General features: G+C 42.2%; 1 protein-coding gene across 13 annotated transcripts in view; it reads right to left on the bottom strand.

Annotated features, from left to right (window-relative positions):
• stxbp5l (syntaxin binding protein 5L) overlaps positions 1-22,343 on the bottom strand; it is a 308,998-nt gene that overhangs the window by 23,287 nt on the left and 263,368 nt on the right. For 8 of the 13 annotated variants that reach the window (XM_088353620.1, XM_088353621.1, XM_088353627.1 and 5 more), the window contains 2 exons: positions 9,137-9,241; positions 5,331-5,570 (listed from right to left, as the gene is read on the bottom strand). In XM_088353620.1, the coding sequence (XP_088209746.1) occupies positions 5,331-5,570; positions 9,137-9,241 (345 nt within the window). The remainder of the gene's footprint in view (positions 1-5,330; positions 5,571-9,136; positions 9,242-22,343) is intronic. The other 5 variants (XM_088353624.1, XM_088353628.1, XM_088353632.1 and 2 more) reach the window with 1 other exon arrangement.

Here is a 22,343-nt window from a genome sequence, read left to right as displayed (position 1 = left end):
CAGAACTTTGTTGTAAACATGGTCTGTGTATTCCACGCAAAGCCAATCACAGTCATACCTCGATTTACGAGCACCTCTAAACAAGAGAATTTTAATGTCTGTTGGTACCTCGACATATGAGTTCAATTCGTTCCGGGATCACTCTCGTTGCTCAAATTGCTAACGTAGTATGGTGTTGGCAGCCCAACAGAGGTTGTTGGAGAAAACACCTCTTTAAAAACAAATCTCGCCTTGGGTTATTAAAATTGCTGCCGCTAAATCTTATTGCACTTATTTCTATAGCAGTATTGTTACAGTTCACTATTCTTCTTCATTACATGACCATTATTATTATTTTAACTTTTTTTTCTAAGCACTATTCAGGGATCAGAATGGAGATTTTCATTTTCAGCTGAAATAGCCAGCGTCCAGGAATAAACCAGGGCGGAGGGTTGGTCGCAACGTGTGGCCCATGAGCTGAACACTAGGCCGTAGGGCAGGCCTGCACGGCCACGCCAAGCACCTGCCAAAAGAGAGTGATCTATCGATCAATTCTGATCCCTGACTATTTGACTGAGGCGATCATTTCTTCCCCATGCCATGAGGCTCTTTAACTCCACCCGGGGGAGTAAAAGCCCACATTAAATCCCACCCCCACATTTGCATATTACCCTATTTTTTATAACAGTGTGTATTTTCTGTAACACTATTTAAATGCTCTTTATCAACATATATTGGGTATTTTAGTATTCTATATCTTTTGATTTATTATTTTATTTTTTTAACACAAGGATTCTGCTGGAAGTGTGAATTTCCCGACGGGGATGAATGAAGTATCTATCTATCTATCTATCATTTGTTGCCTATTCATCATAATAGTACCAGCTCAGTAGCCTAGATGGTAAGGCGCCCGCTTTGAGACTGGGAGGTCGGTGGTTCGCGCCTCGGCCGAGTCATTCCTAAGACTTAAAAAGTGGTCGGCGGCGCCCTCTGTTGGCTGCGGCTGCATCGGCTCGCTACAACGGGTCAGGTGTAATCGACATTTCGTTCTGTGTACATTGTTACACAGAATGACAATACAAGGAAATTATTATTATTATTATTATTATTATTTTATTTTTTTCCAAGTCGTTATATTACATGTTTTTTCCCGGAGTGTCATGTCTAACCTCGTTGCATAATCACATTGATATTAAAAACAATAAAGACGATTCTCATTCTAATGAGCACATTTTCCCACAATAAAACAATTAAAAACACATTTTTGAAAGTCTTAAAAATGTGTTTGAACTGAAATGTTTTAGTAACATTTATAGCTTGTCTTTTTTACAATTCACAGATTTACTACTGAGGCAACATCGCGTGACCACGATAACGGAACTATCAAAATGGTGATGTGGTTTCAGTCGAACGCATGTCTTAGGTCTACCCACAATACACATGGAAACATCGGACAAATATGGTTATTTTGGACCATGGGTAAGTGTACGTTTTATTAGAAGTGGCTTTCTGACGAACGCTTTTCACCATGGCTAAAAGCTGTCCTGGGTATTGTGTGCAAGAAATATTTGTGTTTTTTTGTTTTGTTTGTTTATATTACAGTACAGGTTTTTGCTGTTGTCGACCAGGTCTGAAAATTGATTTCAAAAAGCAATAAAAACTCTTAAAAAGTCTTGAATTTAACTTAAGCTGAAGGAACCCTGGCATCAAGTCTCGTGCTTGCTCTGGCACTCTTCCGGTACCCCCCCAACCATCTGCATATACCTGCGTTATGGCAACTCTCTCATAATAAACTCACATTTTATTTCCTGGGTATTATTGTATTTATCTTATTATTGTATTTTTTATTTTTTATTGCCATTTAAACATGTTTTAGTGATTAGGAAGATATTTTTTCATAGATATTTAGCTTAAGATGTGGTTTTACAGTACAGGTTTTTGCTGTTGTCGACCTTTAGTATCATAAAAAAATCATGCATGGACTTGCTCCCTCATATCTTTCAGATTAAATGTCCCCCTATGTTCAAATCCGGAGCCTTGGCTTGAAAAATGTTGATCTGCTAGTGATCCCAAGAGCCAAGAAGAGATCCGCAGGTTCAAGAGCATTCTCCATTTGAGCCCCAGTGCTGTGGAATTTTCTGCCCCCTGAGATCCGATCTGCAACCTCAGTGGAAATGTTTAAATCTAGGCTTAAAACACACTTATATTCTATAGCTTATGAATGACCTATATTTCCTGTTGACAATATATGTGTATCATTTGTAATGGCAACATCCATTGCAGCCTGATCATCCTGGAAGGGGGATTACTTCCCTTCTCAAGGTTTCTTCATTTTCCTCATCATGAGGTTTTTGAGTTTTCCTTGCCCTCGTGTAGGTTTTAGATCAGGGGAAAGTGTCATAATAGTCTGTAGTTTGCAATAATCTGTGGTCTGTGCAGCCCTTTCAGACTCCTTGTGAGTAAGGGCATCACAGATTAACTTGACTTGACTTGAGGTTTTTGAGTTTTTCCTTGCTCTCATGTAGGTTTTAGATCAAGGGGTGGTGTAATAATGGTCAGCAGTTAGCAATAATCTGTAGTTTGTGCAGCCCTTTGACTAGATGATGTAGAGTTAACTTTGATGCTTTTGGGAAGTCTGGAAAGGAACACTTAGTTTTTGATTATTACATATAGGGAATATTTGCTTGTTACATGAGCTGTGAGCATAATCCTGGAACAAAATAAATGAGGGGTACCAGGTAAATCATTTCTTCCAAAGCAATCACAAACAACCCCTAGGGCCGAATTTAAAGGGAAAACAATCGGTATGTTTGAAAAGATAGGAATAGGCTCCCAATTATAGCAGCAGAGTACCCTGAAGTGTGATGACATTTTAGTTTGTGTGACATTATCAACACACCACAAAACAAGTCAGACAGAAAAACACATGAAGTGTAGCTAAGCTTAGGCCTTTTTCCTTGCTCAGTTTTAGTGTGTGTTTTTAAGTTTCCTGTTGTTGGACTCTTAATCAGCAACTTTAAATAGCTCCTGTAAAGAAGCCGTCGCAAAATTATAGATGTTTTTATTCATATTTTATTGGTTGGGCTTTATGTGTAATGTATGTTTCAAGATCCGAGATTGTCTTTTGTGATAAAAATAAAATGCTGATGACATTTTCTTTGCAACCTCGGAGTAAAATTTTGTTGTTAAAAACTAGGATTCAATAAAAACAAAAGCAAATATGTCCATACAAAAAGGACTCTGTAAATGTATTCTGTGTTATAGAATCTGCCAATTTTTGAGCCAATGCACACTCAGTTTTATTGAAACAAAAATCTGTTTTTTGTTTGTTAAAAACGTTTAAAATATCCAAAAAAGTGTGTTCCACTTCATGATTGTGTCCCACTTTTTGTTGATGCTTCACAAGAAATGACAGTTTTATATCTTGATGTTTGAAGTCTGAAATGTGGCAAAGGTTACAGGGGGGCAAATAGTTTTTGCAAGCCACTGTATGTGAAAAATATATGACAAAAGATCATTTTTGGAGGTTGCGCTCTAAAATCTGGTGCGCCCTATCGTGTGGAAAATATACCGTAAATTCCGGACTATAGAGCGCACCTGATTATAAGCCGCACCCATGACATTTTAGGGGGAAAACCGATTTTGTCCATAAACAAGCCGCACCTGTATATAAGCCGCATGCACCCACATCAAATAAACACGAAATTAATCCAAGCCAAATTTCAAGATCCGCAATTAAAACTAAATGGGGGGGGGGGATTTTTTAAGGGTTATTGGTCTATCTTCTTGATTCATTATCCGTTATCGGTCAGTTCATAATACGCTACAAAGCCTAGGAGCCGGGACTCTTACTCTCAGCCAAAAGGCCAAGCTAAGGTCCTAGCCTTAAAGCCTTGCTGCGATCATTGCGAATGCACCGTTCCCGGAGGTACTGCAATACCGGGCCGATGCGTGGAGTGGACAGAGCAAGCTCTTATTCCATCTAAATGTCCTTCATTGAAGTCCACAGTCCAAAAATCACAGCCGGCAAAATGAACGTAAAATGACATAGGTACTTAAAATTTGTTGCAGAACTGCAGATTCTGGGTGCCCGTTGATAGTAATCCAAGGAAAAACAGTGTATATTTCCAAAGGTAAGGGTGGGAAAAATATATATCCATTATTGTCCGCCGTGTCCACAAAAACTCACCTTTACCAGTCTCCACTTTCCCATCAGCCCGCGTTTGCTCCGCCCCTCTTTTTTAATTTGCTCGTGCAGAATAAGTGTCTCAAATAAATACAAATAAATACATTACAAAAATATACAGTTGCAAATACATATTACACCTATTTACAAAGAAAGACGGTCCATTCTGTCATGTCCAGCATGGTCGCCGTGGCGACCGGCTGGCCCCGCCCCCTGGGCACCGGCTGTAGCAGATCGTCTAATTTGCGTGGGTGCTTCTTAAAGGCGGGTTTTGGGGATTGCCGGTTGCTGGTTCATTGCGTTTTCTGTTCTGCATTAATCTGTTGTTTGACTTGAGGAAAACCTGTGTTTGCCCGTTCTGAGTAAAAGCCTGTTTTGTGAATATTCGTAGTCCGAGTTCCTGTTTGCCTGTAAGCCTGTTTTTGTTTTGTTTTGTCCCTGAGTGTTGGACGACTTTTATTTCCTTAATAAAAGTATCTGATCGTTAACGCGAATGAGTTCACTCTTCCTGCCTCCGATCTGGTCCGGTCCCGTGACAGAATGAACCAGCCACCGGCAATCCCAAAAACCCGCCTTTAAGAAGCACCCACGTAAATTAGACGATCTACTACAGCCGGTGCCCAGGGGGCGGGGCCAGCCGGTCGCCACGGTGACCAAGCTGGACATGACACATCGAGAGAGTTTTCAAAGCTTTAATAATAATAATATAACTTTCATCCTAAACCGTGCCTTTGGGAGGTAGCCTCACGCTACTAAGAAGACGCTCGGATACCTGCAAATTAGTCTGTTAAGGAAATAAATGCCAAAGTTGTTAGAATCACGGCAGACCCTGCTTTTTGCTCTTTGGAAATTTCGTCTAAGTTGTCTTTCTCAACATCGGAAGGAAACCTAATCATGATGACGTCGTTCCACGCTCCTTTATTTGAATACTCCCCAGCAATATGCCCGTTTGCAATTAACACGAAAGCTGCCGCGGCGCATATATTTCACCGGTCTAAATGTCACCTTTCCCACTCGTTAAAAAAAATTACATAAATTGGCCGCATCTCTGAATAAGCCGCGGGATTGAAAATTTGGGAAAAAAGTAGCGGCCTATAGTCCGGAATTTACAGTAATAATTCATTGGTGGCTATGGCAAACACAGACATTTGTAATCTGGACTCACCACAGGGACCAATGGTGACCTGTTCCTCCATTCTTTCCTCCTGGTCTGTAGGAATGGACATGGGTATGAGCAAGATCACACCAAGACTGGTGCCAACCCACAGACACGGTGTGGGAAAACTGTCGCTCTTTCGCCCGAAGGACTCCCCAAACTGCAGCGTGGTGATGGCCTCTTTGGTGTCTCGATCGATACTCGAAACGCTGGAGCTGCGCGATCGACTGAAGGAGTTTTCGCGGCTCTCTGCATCGGCGGAGGCCACCGGAGAGACAAAAATGACACAGGAACGATGCGAAGAGGAGGGGCAGAGAAGTAAAAGATGATTAAAACAAGTGTGATACAGCAGCAGGAGCAGCATAGACAGATGGATTAATGACGGCAATAAACGCCAAAGAGGAGAACAATAAGCTGGCTATTAAAACAAGAATTATGAAGACGGGAAATTCTGAAGAAACATTTAGAAAGAAAGACGTAACGAGACTATTCAAAAATCTAGGATTGCTTTCCGGGACATTGCCACATAAAACGATGATATGTTCCTGTTGAGACGGAATAGTTGAAAAATAACAAGTCATTACACAAGCACACAAAGACCTTAGTCACGTTGTTAAAATACACAGACAGGAAGACACAAAAATCTAACAATACACACATGGAAAATGGGACGAATCAAATCAACAGATAAACACTTTTTAAAGTACTGCACAACTGGATTTTTGGGGGGCCAATGGTGGTTTAGATATATTTCAAGAGATCGCATAACAAATAACGTGCCTCTGAAATTTTCAGCGGTGCCCATTGGCCCAACAATATTTCTCTGGACCAATGCTGATTTTTATTTGTCAGAGAAAACAGAATAAAACAAGTTGTCTCAACTACTTACAGTAGCGCCCAACCACCCAACCAGATTTTCTTTGGTCAATCCTGAAGTAGCTATTTGTAAGAAGTCCAAAATCAGATAAAGGAATTAAATCTAATTTACTCCCCAAACTAAACACTTGTGAGCTACCCAGAGCTATCCGGCTTCTGCGCCGTTAGGGACAGAGATATAAAAGCCTGCGGGAAGCGGAGAGGAGGCGGACTCGCTATCTACGTGAACACGAGGTGGTGTAACCCTGGGCACAAAGATCTCCATCTGCTGCAGGGATGTCAAATTTTTGGACTAGCGTGTGATGTCACCCACTCCGCTGTGGCTAAACCACAACAAAGCACCCCAAGGGCGTCCTGTTAATCTGTTAATAAACAACATAGGAGACTGCTGGAAGTGTGAATTTCCCTACGGGGATGAATAAAGTATCTATCTATCTATCTATCTATCAATCAATTATGTTACCAGGGCGATACACCATAAACATGGATTAAAGTCTGAACAAAGGCTGCTGACAGGCAAGTTAAAAGCTCGTCAAATCGGCCAAATAGAAGAGCAAAACCCTTGGATAGTGAATAGTGACTCTGCAGATTGCCATATTTGACTCGAGTAGTCTTTTAGCGACTGATTCTCATAACCGGTAAGCCCCCGAACTGTCATGATTGCTGATTCGGGGCACCTGCGAATGCCCCGTTGGCGCCAACAGCCCTGAGCGCTGATTGGTTCCCTGACTCCTTTTAAACTCCCGGCTTCCAAGAGGAACCTGTCAGACCGTCCTGCGAACCTACGCTTTTGCTAGCCAAGCACCGTACCCTCCGACAATCTCCTGCTCTGTTTTCTTCTGCCTGTTACCTGTTGCCGAACTGTTTCTGGACCTGTTTCTGCCCTGCTCTTCCGTCCCGGCCATCGACCTGGTTTGCCCTGTTTCCTGCCTGATACGTGTTGCCGACCTTTTTCTGGACTCGATTACCGGCCTTGCTCCCCTGTACCGGCTACTGACCAGCTTCCCTGCCACCCTCGACTATCCCCGCTTGACACAAAAGTGCCACTTCCGCATTCCTGCCATTAACTTCCCGTGTCCGACGATCATCGGATCGTGGAAGCAAGCACTGCTCTCTTTTTCAATAAAACTGAGTTAAACGAACGCTATTGGGTCCTGTCTCCGTTTCTGGCTTGTGACACTAACACACAAACAGACAATAAGTCGCCTTAATTCCAGGTGCAATGTTGATCCAAACAGATTCCAGTTAAGACAAACATGAAACGTGAATCCTCGTACACAAAACAGAACACTCTACGCATCCATCATAAAAGTATTTCTGTTTTACCACACTGGTGAATTATTTAAGAGTCAGGCAACGTGCAGTGCAGCCTCAGTGAGTGAGTGCGGAGTTTATGTAACAACAACTACAGATGGTGCAAAGCCTGGTGGACACATATCAGGATCAAAATGATTTGGGGGGAAAACATTCTCAGCAGCTATTCTAGGTGATATGAAAACGTGTGCACAGGCTAAAAAAAGACTATGGAAGTGGGTGTGGAGTTATACTGCACAGTGTGTACAGTACGCTGCAAAAGACAGTCAATGCGAAGAAGACATACCCCCTAAGAACAGGAAGGCGATTTTAAGGAACGGTCGCGATGGACAGGGTTGGGTAGGGTTACTTTAACAGGATTACTTTCAATTACTTTTGGATGACTCCAATACCAAATATGCTAATAAAAGACAAAAGAAACTAAATATGAATAAAATGACTAAATTTTGTGCAGGCTTGGGGAGTAGCGGAATACATGGAACGGCAAAAATGGTCTTGGCAAGCTGTTTGGGTTTATTTTCATTTTGTTTCTGTCGCATTTGATGTTCGTTTTGCCGGAGATCAAAGAGATCAAAGCCAGGAGAGAAAGCTTACCATGTGTTGTGAGTCATCATTTTATTCATATTTACCGTAAATTCCGGACTATAGAGCGCACCTGATTATGAGCCGCACCCACCACATTTTAAGAGGAAAACCGATTTTGTACATACACAAGCCGCACCTGTATATAAGCCGCATGAGCCCACATTTAAACATGTAACACAAACACAGAATTAACCCAAACTCGACTTCAAGTCCCGCGATTAAAAACTAAATGTCCTTCATTAAAGTCCACAGTCCAAAAATCACAGCCGGCAAAATGAACGGAAAATGATACCGGTACTTAAGGTTTGGTGCAGACCTGCAGAGTCCAGGTCCCGTTGAAAGTAATCCAAGGAAAAAAAGTGTATATTTCCAAAGGTAAGGGTGGGAAAAATATATCAGATGAACACATTTACTCACGCAACTCCTTTTTCTTCAACCAACTTTTTACCCCCTCTTCTTTCCTTGTTTTTCCCTCACCTTTAGCGGTCCCCACTTAAACTCGGCACCCCGCGTTTGTTCCGCCCCTCATTTTTCGTTCACCCGCGCAAAACATATCAGAATAAGTGTCTAAAATAAATACAAATATATACATTACAAAAATATACAGTTGCAAATACATATTATACATGGGTTACACATATTTACAAAGAAAGACGGTACACCGAGGGAGTTTTCAAAGCTTTAATAATAATAATAATATAGCTTTCATCCCAAACGGTGGCTGTAACAGGGCAGTTAATGGTAGCAACACTCGAGCGCCGCTGGCGGCCGTTAGAAAAATGACATAAATTGGCCGCATCACTGAATAAGCCGCAGGGTTGAAAGTTAGGGAAAAAAGTAGCGGCTTATAGTCCAGAATTTACAGTAGTTTCTTTTGTCTTTTATTAGCATATTTGGTATTGGAGTCATCCGAAAGTAATTGAAAGTCATCCAGTTAAAGTAACCCTACCCAACCCTGACGATGGAACAGACAAACTGAAACAAGAACTGACGTTTTCATCAATGGGCAGTGAATGCATCATTGGCCGAAGTCCCCTTACCTCTGTCGCTCCAGCAGTAGGGGTTGGTGGCGCTGTGGTGTTCGTCGTGAGAGTACATTGTGACTCCGTGTAATTGCTGGAGCATTGCCCTCCTGGATGCATAACCTAACCGATCCCCCACAACATGAAATATCCCGACCCCCGACAAAAACACCCACAAGCGCCCGACGTACAGGAGAACAAGTGCAGCCATCCAGTCAAGAAACACAAGACAAACGAGATGCACGGTTGTGCCGGGGAATGACAGAAAAAGAAAAGAAAGAAAAATTGAAGCTGAGTTTGGAGAGTTTTTAAGTATACACAGTCAGTAGAAAGTGACACTTATCCATGAAATGCTCGTGGACTCATTAAATACATTACCGTTCGAATGTTTGGGGTCGCTTAGACATTTTCGTTTTTGAAAAGGAAAATCACAGTTTTTTTAAATAAAGAAAAAGGAAAACTATTCGGAAATAAATCCCATACATTGTTAACATGGTAAATGACTGTTTTAAGGGCAAATTTCTTGTTATAATACGATATCTACATAGGTGTATAGAGCAGGAGTAGGGAACCTATGGCTCGGGAGCCATCTATGGCTCTTTTCATGAGTACGTATGACTCCGAAATAAAATGTAACTATTGCACATCTCTCTGTGGCGTTCCAAAGTCAAGTGATTTCATCACGATTTTGGTCCATATAAAGCCGAAGCAACTTAATGCAGAAGTTCGATAAGGAACCGTTTAAACTGATAAATAAAAACGCTGGCAAACGACTTTGATTGGGTGAGCAGTACAGGTGGGCACAGCGCACGGCACTTCCTTCTCTCTCTCTCGCTCAGTGCAAGTGAATATGACGATATGCTTATCGTTTGCAGTAATTTGTGACATTTTTACAAAAGAACTTTGCATGCACATTGTTTTGAAACCGTTATTAAGGACAAATCTAACGGCAAAAACTCCTCAACACTCTTAACTGAAGGTGGAAGACACATTGTAATGGCATATTTACATTGATTTGGGACACAGGATTTGGCATTATTATTTCATACATTTGATTAAATCATCAAATGACACACCGTGAAATAAAATGTGCTGAGGAATTAGCTTTTGTCTAGAGAGTGTGTTTGGCAGTTTTTTCAATTTTGTCTGAAATTATATGATGTGGCTCTCTCAATTTCTTTTTAAAACATTTTTTGATTTTATGGCTCTTTGGGTCAAAAAGGTTCCTGACCCCTGGTATAGATCTTCCATCCAGCAACCAGCACTCCAGTGTTCTAACATTGTGTTTGCTAGTTGCGTTAGAATGTCAATGGATGATTAGATTGTGGCCTGTGCAGTCCTATGAGACTTTTTGTGATTAAGGCTGAACAAAAAAAATGTTATTTGACTTGTGCCTCTATGTTAGCATTGCTAAAAACAGTTTGGCTTGTTAAAAAGTTACGAAACTGACCTTCACTTTCATGTGAAACTGACATTTGATTCTTGTTGTAAGAAATGAAGGCTTATCCAAGCGTGAAATTCCTAGGGAACTGAAGACATCCTACAATGGTGTCTACTACAGTACTTCCTTCAGAGAACAGCACACGTCACTAACCAGAATAGTAAGAGTTAGGGAGTAGGAGACATTGCTTCACAACCATGAAAAAGGACGAGAATATTAGTGTATTTATAGTTAGTGTATTTTGTCTTTTATTAGCATAATTGGTATTGAGAAATCCAAAAGCAATTGAAAGCAATCAAGATACATTACTGCAAAATGATGGTATTCGGTGTTACATTACAGATTCCATTTTTCAACAAGTAATTAGTAACTGTGTCGGATGACATTTTTGAAGTGTGCGACCCCTTCTCAAGCTTTCTTCATTTCCCTCGTGCTAAGGTTTTTGAGTTTTTCATTTTCCTCATGTAGGTTTCAGATCAGGGGATAGTGTAATAGTAGTCTGCAGTCTGTGCAGCCCTTTGAGACTTCTTGTGATTAAGGGTGTCACAAATAAACATGACTTGACTTGATGTTTTTGAGTTTTTCCTTTCCCTCATGTAGGTTTCAGATCAGGGGATACTGTAACAGTAGTCTGTAGTTTGCAATAATCTGTGGTCTGTGCAGCCCTTTGAGACTTCTTGTAATTAAGGGCTATACAAATAAACATGACTTGACTTGATGTTTTTGAGTTTTTCCTTTCCCTCATGTAGGTTCCAGATCAGGGGATAGTGTAATAGTAGTCTGTAGTTTGCAATAATCTGTCGTCTGTGCAGCCCTTTCAGACTTAATGTGATTAAGGGCTATACAAATAAATGACTTGACTTGACTAGCGCCTAGTTTGAGAAATAAATGCCTTACACCTAGCAGCTTTGTTAAATAGTACCGGCAAAATGAAATGAAATGATCTGCATTTATATAGCGCTTTTCAAGTCAAGACTTCCCTAAGCACTTTACAGTGTGCTTCACATTTCCCAATAGAGGCCTTGTATTGCAGCCATGTAAGACGCTGACCTGCTTATTGGGGGTATGAGGGGTTCAGTGTCTTACCCAAGGACACTTCGACATGTAACACAGACGAGCCGGGATTCGAACTGGGATCCCTTGATCCCAAGACAAGTGCTCTACCTCCTGAGCTACTGCCGCCCCCAACAAAACACCAGTCTCAACATCGTACTAGTGGTAAAGCTAAAGCCATATCTGAGACTGGGCAACAGAAGGAAGAGTCATATGGGCAAAAGAGCACAGACTTTGGACAACTTATATGATAAATAAAAGTGTGATTTTACTCTAGGTGACCCCAAACTTGTTAACGGTAGTGTACAATTTTAGGAACATTTGCTTGGCTAAATATGTTTCTATATTTGTAATGAGATCAGTAAACACTGCACTACTACAACACATGCATGTCCATAGCCCCTATGCAGAACTGTTTCATGAAACCCAGCGTTTTGTATTGAATAACTTCGACCATTACTTTGAAACCCCAGTCAAAATTCGACAATCACGACAATACTGCTTGATAAGAATCAAAGAGAAAACAACTTTTTCCCTTACACAGGGATTTTGGGTGCAAGCGGTCTAAGGTTTTGCCACGTGTGTCTGGGGTGTTGTTATGCCATGTGACACTCTCAGCGGGGAACTGGCTAATAAAAGTCAGGCACTGTGGTAAGTTGACAGCAAACAGGGACCCTCGGGAGGACCCTTAAAGGGACCTAGAGATAATGCAACTCGGTCTTGGGTAAGTGATAAAGAAGGAGGCGACAAATGAAGGAAGGGAGATAAAGGAGATGGTTGTGATGTGAGACCAGCCACCATTTAAGCCCGCAGAACCCAGTCACCTTGAGAAAATCCTTCTTTGATTGCTAAATAGTGTTTCAACTGGGCCTTTCTCAATATATTAAAGCATCTATTGGAGCGTAAATATTTCAGGTGAGAGTGTTGAAAGGGAAAAAACAAGATCCACATATACATTCACTAAAAGATAAGAGATCCAAGGTAGTGATAATGATCCAGATAGAGTGAAAGGATATGGTGAAAGTGAGAGAGGGGATATTATGTTTTTGTATACATAAAGCAAGGGATATAAAAACTGGATATACACAGAGATGGAGAAAGAGAAGTGATGTAGGTTGTCGAAAAATGAGTGGAAAATAGGGTGAAAAATAGGGGAGAAGGGGCAATAGAATGAAATATAGATAGAGATACACATCTACATAGAGAAGTAGAAAGGTAAGAGGAAAGAAGACCAAAGAGCGATCGTAAAAGACAGAGTTTAAAACAGACATTGGACAGGTGCAAGAGAAATGAGACTGTCAAGGAAAAAGAAAAGGAGAATGACTCTAAGAGAGAGCAACATTGGTTCCAAAGAGAGATAGAAACAAAGAGATCCAGATATCTACAACTAGTGAATAGGGATAAAATACAGAAAGAGACTGAGACAAAGAGAGAAAGAGAGCCAGAAAGAGAGCCGCCCTAATCATCCTTTCGGAATTATATCATGCAGTCATTGATGCGGGTGAGCATACGCTAAACTGTGTTTTAAAGGTTCTTCGGCATCTAGGAAATTTCCTGTAGTCAAGGAGTCCCACCAACCCAAAACTATCAATATTTTACAATGTACACTATACTGCACAGGTTGTCTTTTATCACTGTGACTGTCATGATGACTGCGAGCTACCTGGTTGGTTCCCTGTCCTTTTTTAAGCCCAGTCCTTTCAGTCACCTGTTGTCAGTCCGTCAGCAAATCTGTGTTTCTACAAATCAAGCACTTTGACTCTGACTCCCGTCGGTCCCGCTTTTTGCACCCGTTTTTCCACCCGTCCGTTCCTGATCACCCAATAGCGTTCGTTTAACTCAGTTTTATTGAAAAAGAGCAGTGCTTGCTTCCACAATCCGAGGATCGTCGGACAAGGGTAGCTGATGGCAGGAACGCGGAAGTGGCACTTCCGTGTTGACCGAGGATAGTCGTGGGAGGCAGAAAAGCTGGTCGATAGTCGGGACAGGGTAGCAAGGGGGGTAACGAGTCCAGAAAAGAAGTCGGCAACAAGTATCAGGCAGGAAACAGGGCAAAACAGGTCGATGGCCGGGACGGAATAGCAGGGCAGAAACGGGTCCAGAAACAGGTCGGCAACAGGTATCAGGCAGGAAAAAACAGGGCAGGAGATTGTCGGAAGGTACGGAGCTTGCCTAGCTGAAAGCGTAGATTGGCAGGACGGTCTGACAGCTTCCTCTTGGAAGCCGGGGATTTAAAAGGAGTCAGGGAACCAATCCGCGATCAGGGCTGTTGGCGCCAACGGGGCAACCACAGGTGCCCCGAATCAGTAATCATGAAATATCGAGAAGATGAAAGGCTAAAGTTTGAATTGTTATTGCTATGCACCCCCAGAGGAGCATATTCTTACGACTAGGGGGTCTCGGAAGTGGACAGGGTTGTTTCCATTCTGCTCACGCGTCGCTCTCGCATTGCTGCAGCCACACGCTAGCCATTATGTTCTCAGAAGGAGAACAATGCGTCGTGTTTTGACTGCACTATGATCACTTCATTAATCTTCATTTCAACAAAACAAACGCCTTACGATCTACCCATATAGTCATTGTGATCAACTAGTGGACCGCGATCAACGGCACCCCTGTCGTACAAAATGCTAGGAAATTATCATTTGTTTTGGCAATTGCTTTTATAAAGAAAGTTTCTCAAACTGATGACTTTGCTGCAGCGTTAGCGTAGCTAAATCATATGAAGGATTTTATACATTTGACTATAAAGGATTTTATACGATCGAATACAAATTACATTTAATGCAAAAGATTCACTGGCTGGGCTGTGGTGCCATGTCAGGGCACCCTAGTAGAAAATGTTGTTTACAGGCAGGGTTGGGTAGGGTTACTTTAACTGGATTACTTTCAATTACTTTTGGATTACTCCAATACCAAATGTGCTAATAAAAGACAAAATAAACTAAATATGAATAAAATGATGACTCACAACACGTGGTAAGCTTTCTCTCCTGGCTTTGATCTCTTTGATCTCCGGCAAAACGAACATAAAATGCGACAGAAACAAAATGAAAATAAATCCAAACAGCTTGCCGACATCATTTTTGCCGTTCCATGTATTCCATTACTCCCCAAGCCTGCACAAAATGTAGTCATTTTATTCATATTTAGTTTCTTTTGTCTTTTATTAGCATATTTGGTATTGGAGTAATCCAAAAGTAATTGAAAGTAATCCAGGTAAAGTAATCCTACCCAACTCTGTTTACAGGAACGGCGGGAACGGGACGTAAGGCTGATAAGATAATCAGCACATCCAGACGCAGAAAGGCCCTGATGACGTAGAAACGCTCGGTGTTGTTTTGGTTATTCCAGACATCGCGACGCTCTTCGACGATATGGTGAAGCCCAGGGGGGCTTCCCTGGCACGCCCAAGGGAGGAGACGGCACTCCATTATGCGGGGAGAAGATGGCCAATATGAGAGAACTAAAGGACTTCAGAAGGGGGCTTCCCAGAGACTCCAACGACGCTAATTCTGCCGTTTTCGATGGAATACACTTAGTTAAATTGTTAATGAAATTAAATCTGCCCCCGTGTGGAAATGTCGGCTTTCCTGTTCATATTTTCCGTCAAGAAACGAGCGCGCATAAATTGTTGGGTGAATGTAGGTTGTGTTTGGTTAATGGAGTCAGATAACGCAAGTGACATGGGAGAAGAGAAATCAGTCAAAGGCTGATCACCTAACTAGCTTAATTGTACAATGCTAAAAGAGATGCCGCTCATCTGAAGTCCCAGGGAAGGAATAGGTGTGTCTTCCCTTGCCATTTCCCTTCTGTCTTTTCACCTAGCATGCAAGCCTCATTAACATCAGCCTCTTCTCTACCACTGCTTGTTGACCTTCAATTATTGCTAGATCCTGCTGGCTCTGCGCTGTGGCAAGGCAGAGCGATAAACAACACAGCTAAATGTGGCAAATACCGTAGATGAGTGCACGCGTAATGGGCTCATCGGAAAAGCATCTGTTTACACACAGCATAAGGGGGGAGGACGTGGAAGGCCTCATTTGCCATGTGGTTGTCTTCGGTTCGAGTTTTAGTCAGCTAAATATGAAACCAGTTTGTTTTAAACCGTAAACAGAAGAAGAGGTGCGTTTACATCGCATCTCCAATTTCCGATATCGATCCCGTCTGTCTCTTCCTGTCCAGTATCTTGCACCAGCCTCCAGTATCCGGTATCAACCCTGTCGGTCTCATCCTGTCCGGTATCTTAATCCAGCCTCCATAATCCGGTATCTATCCCGTCTGTCTCCCCCTGCCCGGTATCTTGCTCTAGTCTCCAGTATCTGATATCGATCCCGCCTGTCTCGTCCTGTCCGGTATCTTGCACCAGTCTCCAGTATTCAGTATCGACCCCGTCTGTCTCATCTTGTCCCTTATCTTGCACCAGTCTCCAGTATCGACCCCGTCTGTCTCATCCTGTCAGGTATCTTGCTCCAGCCTCCATTATCCAGTATCGATCCCGTTTGTCTCCTCCTGCCCGATATCCTTCTCCAGTCTCCAGTATCCGATATCGATCCCATCTGTCTCTTCCTGCCCCGTATCTTGCACCAGCCTCCAGTATCCGGTATCAACCCTGTCGGTCTCATCCTGTCCGGTATCTTAATCCAGCCTCCATAATCCGGTATCTATCCCGTCTGTCTCCCCCTGCCCGGTATCTTGCTCTAGTCTCCAGTATCTGATATCGATCCCGCCTGTCTCGTCCTGTCCGGTATCTTGCACCAGTCTCCAGTATTCAGTATCGACCCCGTCTGTCTCATCTTGTCCCTTATCTTGCACCAGTCTCCAGTATCGACCCCGTCTGTCTCATCCTGTCAGGTATCTTGCTCCAGCCTCCATTATCCAGTATCGATCCCGTTTGTCTCCTCCTGCCCGATATCCTTCTCCAGTCTCCAGTATCCGATATCGATCCCATCTGTCTCTTCCTGCCCCGTATCTTGCACCAGCCTCCAGTATCCGGTATCAACCCTGTCGGTCTCATCCTGTCCGGTATCTTAATCCAGCCTCCATAATCCGGTATCTATCCCGTCTGTCTCCCCCTGCCCGGTATCTTGCTCTAGTCTCCAGTATCTGATATCGATCCCGCCTGTCTCGTCCTGTCCGGTATCTTGCACCAGTCTCCAGTATTCAGTATCGACCCCGTCTGTCTCATCTTGTCCCTTATCTTGCACCAGTCTCCAGTATCGACCCCGTCTGTCTCATCCTGTCAGGTATCTTGCTCCAGCCTCCATTATCCAGTATCGATCCCGTTTGTCTCCTCCTGCCCGATATCCTTCTCCAGTCTCCAGTATCCGATATCGATCCCATCTGTCTCTTCCTGCCCCGTATCTTGCACCAGCCTCCAGTATCCGGTATCAACCCTGTCGGTCTCATCCTGTCCGGTATCTTAATCCAGCCTCCATAATCCGGTATCTATCCCGTCTGTCTCCCCCCTGCCCGGTATCTTGCTCTAGTCTCCAGTATCTGATATCGATCCCGCCTGTCTCGTCCTGTCCGGTATCTTGCACCAGTCTCCAGTATTCAGTATCGACCCCGTCTGTCTCATCCTGTCCGGTATCTTGCTCCAGCCTCCATTATCCATTATCGATCCCGTTTGTCTCCTCCTGCCCGGTATCCTTCTCCAGTCTCCAGTATCCGATATCGATCCCGCCTGTCTCTTCCTGTCCGGTATCTTTCTCCAGTCTCCAGTATCCGATATCGATCCCGCCTGTCTCTTCCTGCCCGGTATCTTGCACCAACCTCCAGTATCCGGTATTGACCTCGCCTGTCTCCTCCGGTCCGGTATCTTGCTGCAGTATCCGGTATCGATCCCGTCTATACCGTCTGGTATCTACTCGTGTGTCCTGTATCGATCCCATCTGTTCTGTCTGGCCTCGATCTTGTCTGCCTCCGACTTCCCTGTCTCACTTCTTCCGCACAGCGATCACCGCATCCCTGGCATTTGTGTTCACGCACATGACCGCCCCACTCCCGTAAAATAAAGCTTGTGTGTTACGCGTCTGGGTCCTCCGTCTGTGTAGGTTCTGACAGGCTCAAAATGTCCCCAAGCCTTTACTTATTTTATATTTGAAAGTATAAACTTGGCCAGCCAGATTATTACACTTCTGTATTTTTTTTCATCTTTGGTCATTTCATTTAAAGAAGTGCTTGCATCATCTCCTTTCCAGGAATCAATCAGGTCTTCAGCAGCAGCTCATACGGCTCCTGGTCATCCAGTAACCACTTAAAAATTCTGCACCTCACTCTCAAAAGCTATTACCAACCTTATAGAGAACGTTCACACCTCTTTGAACTTCTCCACCATCATAAGAATCCTGCCACTTTCAGCCACACTGTTCCTTCCATTCAGAGTAACCTTTCAGACCCCCGCATATGGAATCTCTTCTTATGACAATGTCAGACCGAGATTCTAACCCCGGACGCGAAATACCATTTTGAGTTTTGAAATTGTGAAGCTGTTTTGATAGAGACTCATATTTCTTTAATTTTGCTTTTGTGCAGTACAGAACTAGCAAAAGTATCGACTCCCTAAATGTTTTGCCATTTTCCCACATTTTAAGCTTTAAACTTCAAACACAAAATAGTTTATAGGAATCCACAACATGTGAGACACAATCGTGAAGTGGAAGCAAATATTTTCAACATCTTATATTATGTTTACAGCGAAAAAAAACTAAAAAATAGGTGTTGTAAAACAATGACATTGTACCTGAGTGCCATTAATTCTCAGTTTGCGAGCAATGATATCAAAATGGAAAGACTGTAAAACCTCTGAAAACCTATAAAAACCTGGCTGTCACTTTTGCCCCAAACAAGGGAAAAACTAATCAGAGAAGGAACCAAGCTGAGGTGGGCCAATCTGTTCATAAGACAACTATTAGTCATTCTCTGAAGAAAGCCCTTTCAGACAGAATACTTGGCGTTTGCAAGAAACCTCATGGGAGACACAGATAGCATGTGGAACAAGGACTCTGGTCAGAAGAGACATAAAATTGAACTTTTTGGGCTGAAAAAAAGGTGTTTTGTTTGGCGTAAGAGTAACACTGAAAACACCATCCCCACTGTCAAGCATGGTGCTGGCAGTATCTTGCTCTTGGGTTGCATTTCTTCAGCACTGACTGGAAATATCATTACAGTGGATGGAGAGATAGATAGACCCAAATGCAGGCCAATAAAATCTGATGGAGGCTATAAGAGATTTGAGAATGGGGGGCAGGCTTACCTTTCAACAGCACAACGACCCCAAACATTAAGACAATCTACAATGGAATGGTCTCAAACTAGCACTATTAAGGTGTTAGAATGGCGCTGTACAAGTAAAATCTTGCCGTTTTTCCATTCCTCTTTGGATGGAAAAATATATAACATTTTTCTAGTCTTTTTTTCTCGTTTGCCTTTATTTGATTCCAACGTCAGTAAAGGAAAATAATGCGAGCTGCAAGCCTGAAATGCAAACAGGATAAACATGAGAACCACACTCATGCCCGTACATGCTGCTGCGCACACTGGCAAATAACCTGCTGGGTCACTTCATTCAAAGATGCCGCGGATCAAAGTCATTGTGTGAATGCAACCGGGGAAGGGAAAATGTCAAAATGCCAGGGTGCAAATCAAATTTGACGTCCCACTCTTCTCATTCATCTTTTGTGTGTGCGCTCGCCATAGGAGGCTTTTAGGAAATCTAGCCGGGCGCACATTTATAAAGCAGAACTTGAACATAAACTGAAGAAAATCTGAAAAAGGGACATTCTGATATAGGTAGGGAATTCAAGATTTGATTTGTTAAATGTATATATGTATACATACAAGCTAACCCTTTGATATGTAGAGCAAAAAAGCCCATCACAAAATTGACTCCCATATTTTTTTTTCAATTTAGAATCGATGTAACGACTTTTGAACAGTTCCCAGTCCTACTAATTTACCACATACCATAATGAAATCTGATAACATGAAGTTTAGAATGTAATTAAAACATCCAAGGCTATGTATTGATGAAATAATGTTCTCACTGTACGTAATTATTTCGATTGGGGAGGCATTCTCAAGTACAGAACATTGCGCAAATTTCTCACCTCTTTGGCTTTCTAGCAAGTAAAGAAACTTCAAACAACATCAACTGATCCTGCTGGGCTCAGATATCTAAGACCATGCACAAACAGGCATGATCTGGTCAAACATTCCTGGTCCATATAAAAAGAGGAGCTGATCGACAGCTCGCTTTCTCTTTTCTCCAACTCGTTGCGCGCCGGTCACGTGGCGCAGCCGTGCGGGCCTGCACTGCGGCCTTGAGTTCAGCACGTGGGCCATACGTTGCTACCATCCAGAGCAAAAGACCAAATCTCTCCACACAACAAGGAGAAGGACGGTTTCAGGTTTAACACCATGTTTGCTGGTTCTTGGCAATGAGCGGTTTTTTTTTTGTGTACGAGGGAATCTCCCCAAATTGACCAGCATTATAGCAGGAAACTTTCTTTTTGTGCGAGTAACTTTCAGCGGTCAAAAACTCCCATAATTCCCCTCCCTTTTATTTACTATCATTGATTCTCAGTGTTAATAAATTGTGTGTCCTGTTTCAATCGGCTTGGTTCATTGAAATAATTTTCATGGGATTAGTGCATACCTGTCAACCTGTACGTTTTTTGCCATGCAAAGTACTTTTATTCTACATTTTAAGACGTGTACGACGTACAAGAAAATGTACAGAAAAACGCAAATTTGTCAATTATGGGTACCATCCGGTATACACCGACTATCACGAAACGGCAAATCAATCAAGTCAAACGAGTTTGCCGCGGTAGCCTCTATCTCGGTATGGTTTTTTTCGTTGCAAACGAAGCGAGCGGTTTGATGCTACTGTGCGCATGCGTCTGCCGCCTGGGGTTTTCTCATCATGCATCATTCCAAAAAAAAAAAAAAATGGTGTAAGATTATTTTGTATTTTGTAAAGGAAAATACGACAGTTTGTAAGGGCATGGAGCCCTGGAGCTTGACAGGTATGTTAGGAATTCATATCAGAACTCAAAGCACTTAAAGTAATAACTTAATACAATTTTTTATCAGTGTAGGAAATTCTAGCATCCTTTAGAAGAAAAAAAAAACCCTTGGTAGAGCACCAGCAACATCTAGAGGCAAATTCGTTTACGATTGCAATAAAGAATAATTTGTTTCAATCCTAACAATTGAAGCTAGACAAATCCCTATATATACGTACATATAAAAAAAGCGGTACATTTGATCGCAGTCTTTTTTTGTGCGCGAATCAAAATCAGTCTTAAGAATATTAGATCAACAAACCAAAAAAAATTGTGCTTTTTTTAAAATCGCAAGTCAAAAACTTCTAATGCGATAGTCTTGCCTAAATATAAAGCATGAGTGGACTAAAATAGTAGTCTGTTCTCCCTGTGCTTGTGTGGGTTTCCTCCGGGCACTCCGGTTTCCTTCCACATTCCAAAAACATGCATGTCAGGTGAATTGGCTGGTCCAAATTGTTCCTAGGTTCGAATCAGCGACTGAGTAATTGCCCCTGGGTGTGAATAAGTGAGTGATGTGAATGAGCGAGTGAATGGTTGTCTGTCTCTGTGTGCCCAGCAACTAGCTGGCAACCGGTTCAGGGTGTCCCCTGCCCACTGCCCAAAGATAACTTGGATGGGCTCCAGCACCCCCACAACCCAACTGAGGAAAAGCAGTGCAGATAATGGATGGATGGATACATCATTGCCAGATGGACAAAAAAGCCTTCTGGCTAATTCTGTCTTTTTCAAATCATGTACTGCGTGTTTTGTTCAATTTCATTGTCCCCTTTTAAACAACCCAACAATCAATCAATGGAATTCTACTATCTTTGTTGAACAATAATTACTTTTTGGAACGACAATGGTACACAATTGATTTTTCAACAATTCCTTTTCCAACATAATTTAGCAAAACCTTGCCCCAGGCTATTTAGGTGGAGGATTATTTTCTCCCCACATGGTGTTTGATCGAAGAAAGAAAGAAAAAAATCATCATGTATAGTTAAAGATTGTCAAGTCTGTAGGTTAGTAAATACAAGCAGCACAATGCAAGGGTCATTTCTTGCATTCCTCACATAACTGATTTTGGTTTGGGATGCCAATGCAAGGTGCAAGTGAAATTCCTTCCAAAAAGCAGGTTGATTTGATAATCGTTTCCATTTTTGGGGGGGACCGGTAATATAATATGCAAGCATGCATTTTTACATGTTGGCAAAAGTTCCCTCTACATTAAAGGGACAGTGTGTAATATTTGACCACTGAACGTCACTTTATTTTGTAGTGAATCAAAACTACGGAAACAAACTCAAAGTAATCAAAATTCACCATATTTCGTTATTCTTATTTCATCGCCCAGCCTTCCGTGAAAATGGAAGGAAAAAAGGGAGGGGGTGAAAGAAACGTGGACAAACAGAAAAGAGAAAAATGGAATAAAGAGAAAGGAGTCAAAAGAAGAAGAGAAAAAAAGGGAAGGGGAGAAAAACCTGAAAACAAGGGGAAAAACTAAGGAAGAACAAAATACAAAATGAATAAAAAAGAATAAAAGAAAGAACAGGGGGAAAAATATTAAAAAAAAGAAAATAAACTGGGAAAAGTAAGGCAAAAGAAATATAGGAAAAGGAAAAACACAGAAAAAGCAAAATTTTAAAAAGAAAAAGAAAAGATGGCAATCAAATGTGGC

This window comes from Urocampus carinirostris, chromosome 14 (genome assembly GCF_059441175.1).
Source record: "Urocampus carinirostris isolate Australia breed hairy pipefish chromosome 14, RoL_Ucar_1.0, whole genome shotgun sequence".
In the NCBI taxonomy this organism is placed as follows: Eukaryota; Metazoa; Chordata; class Actinopteri; order Syngnathiformes; family Syngnathidae; genus Urocampus; species Urocampus carinirostris.
The sequence above is the reverse complement of the archived record's forward strand: the minus strand, read 5'-3'. Positions and strand labels throughout refer to the sequence as shown.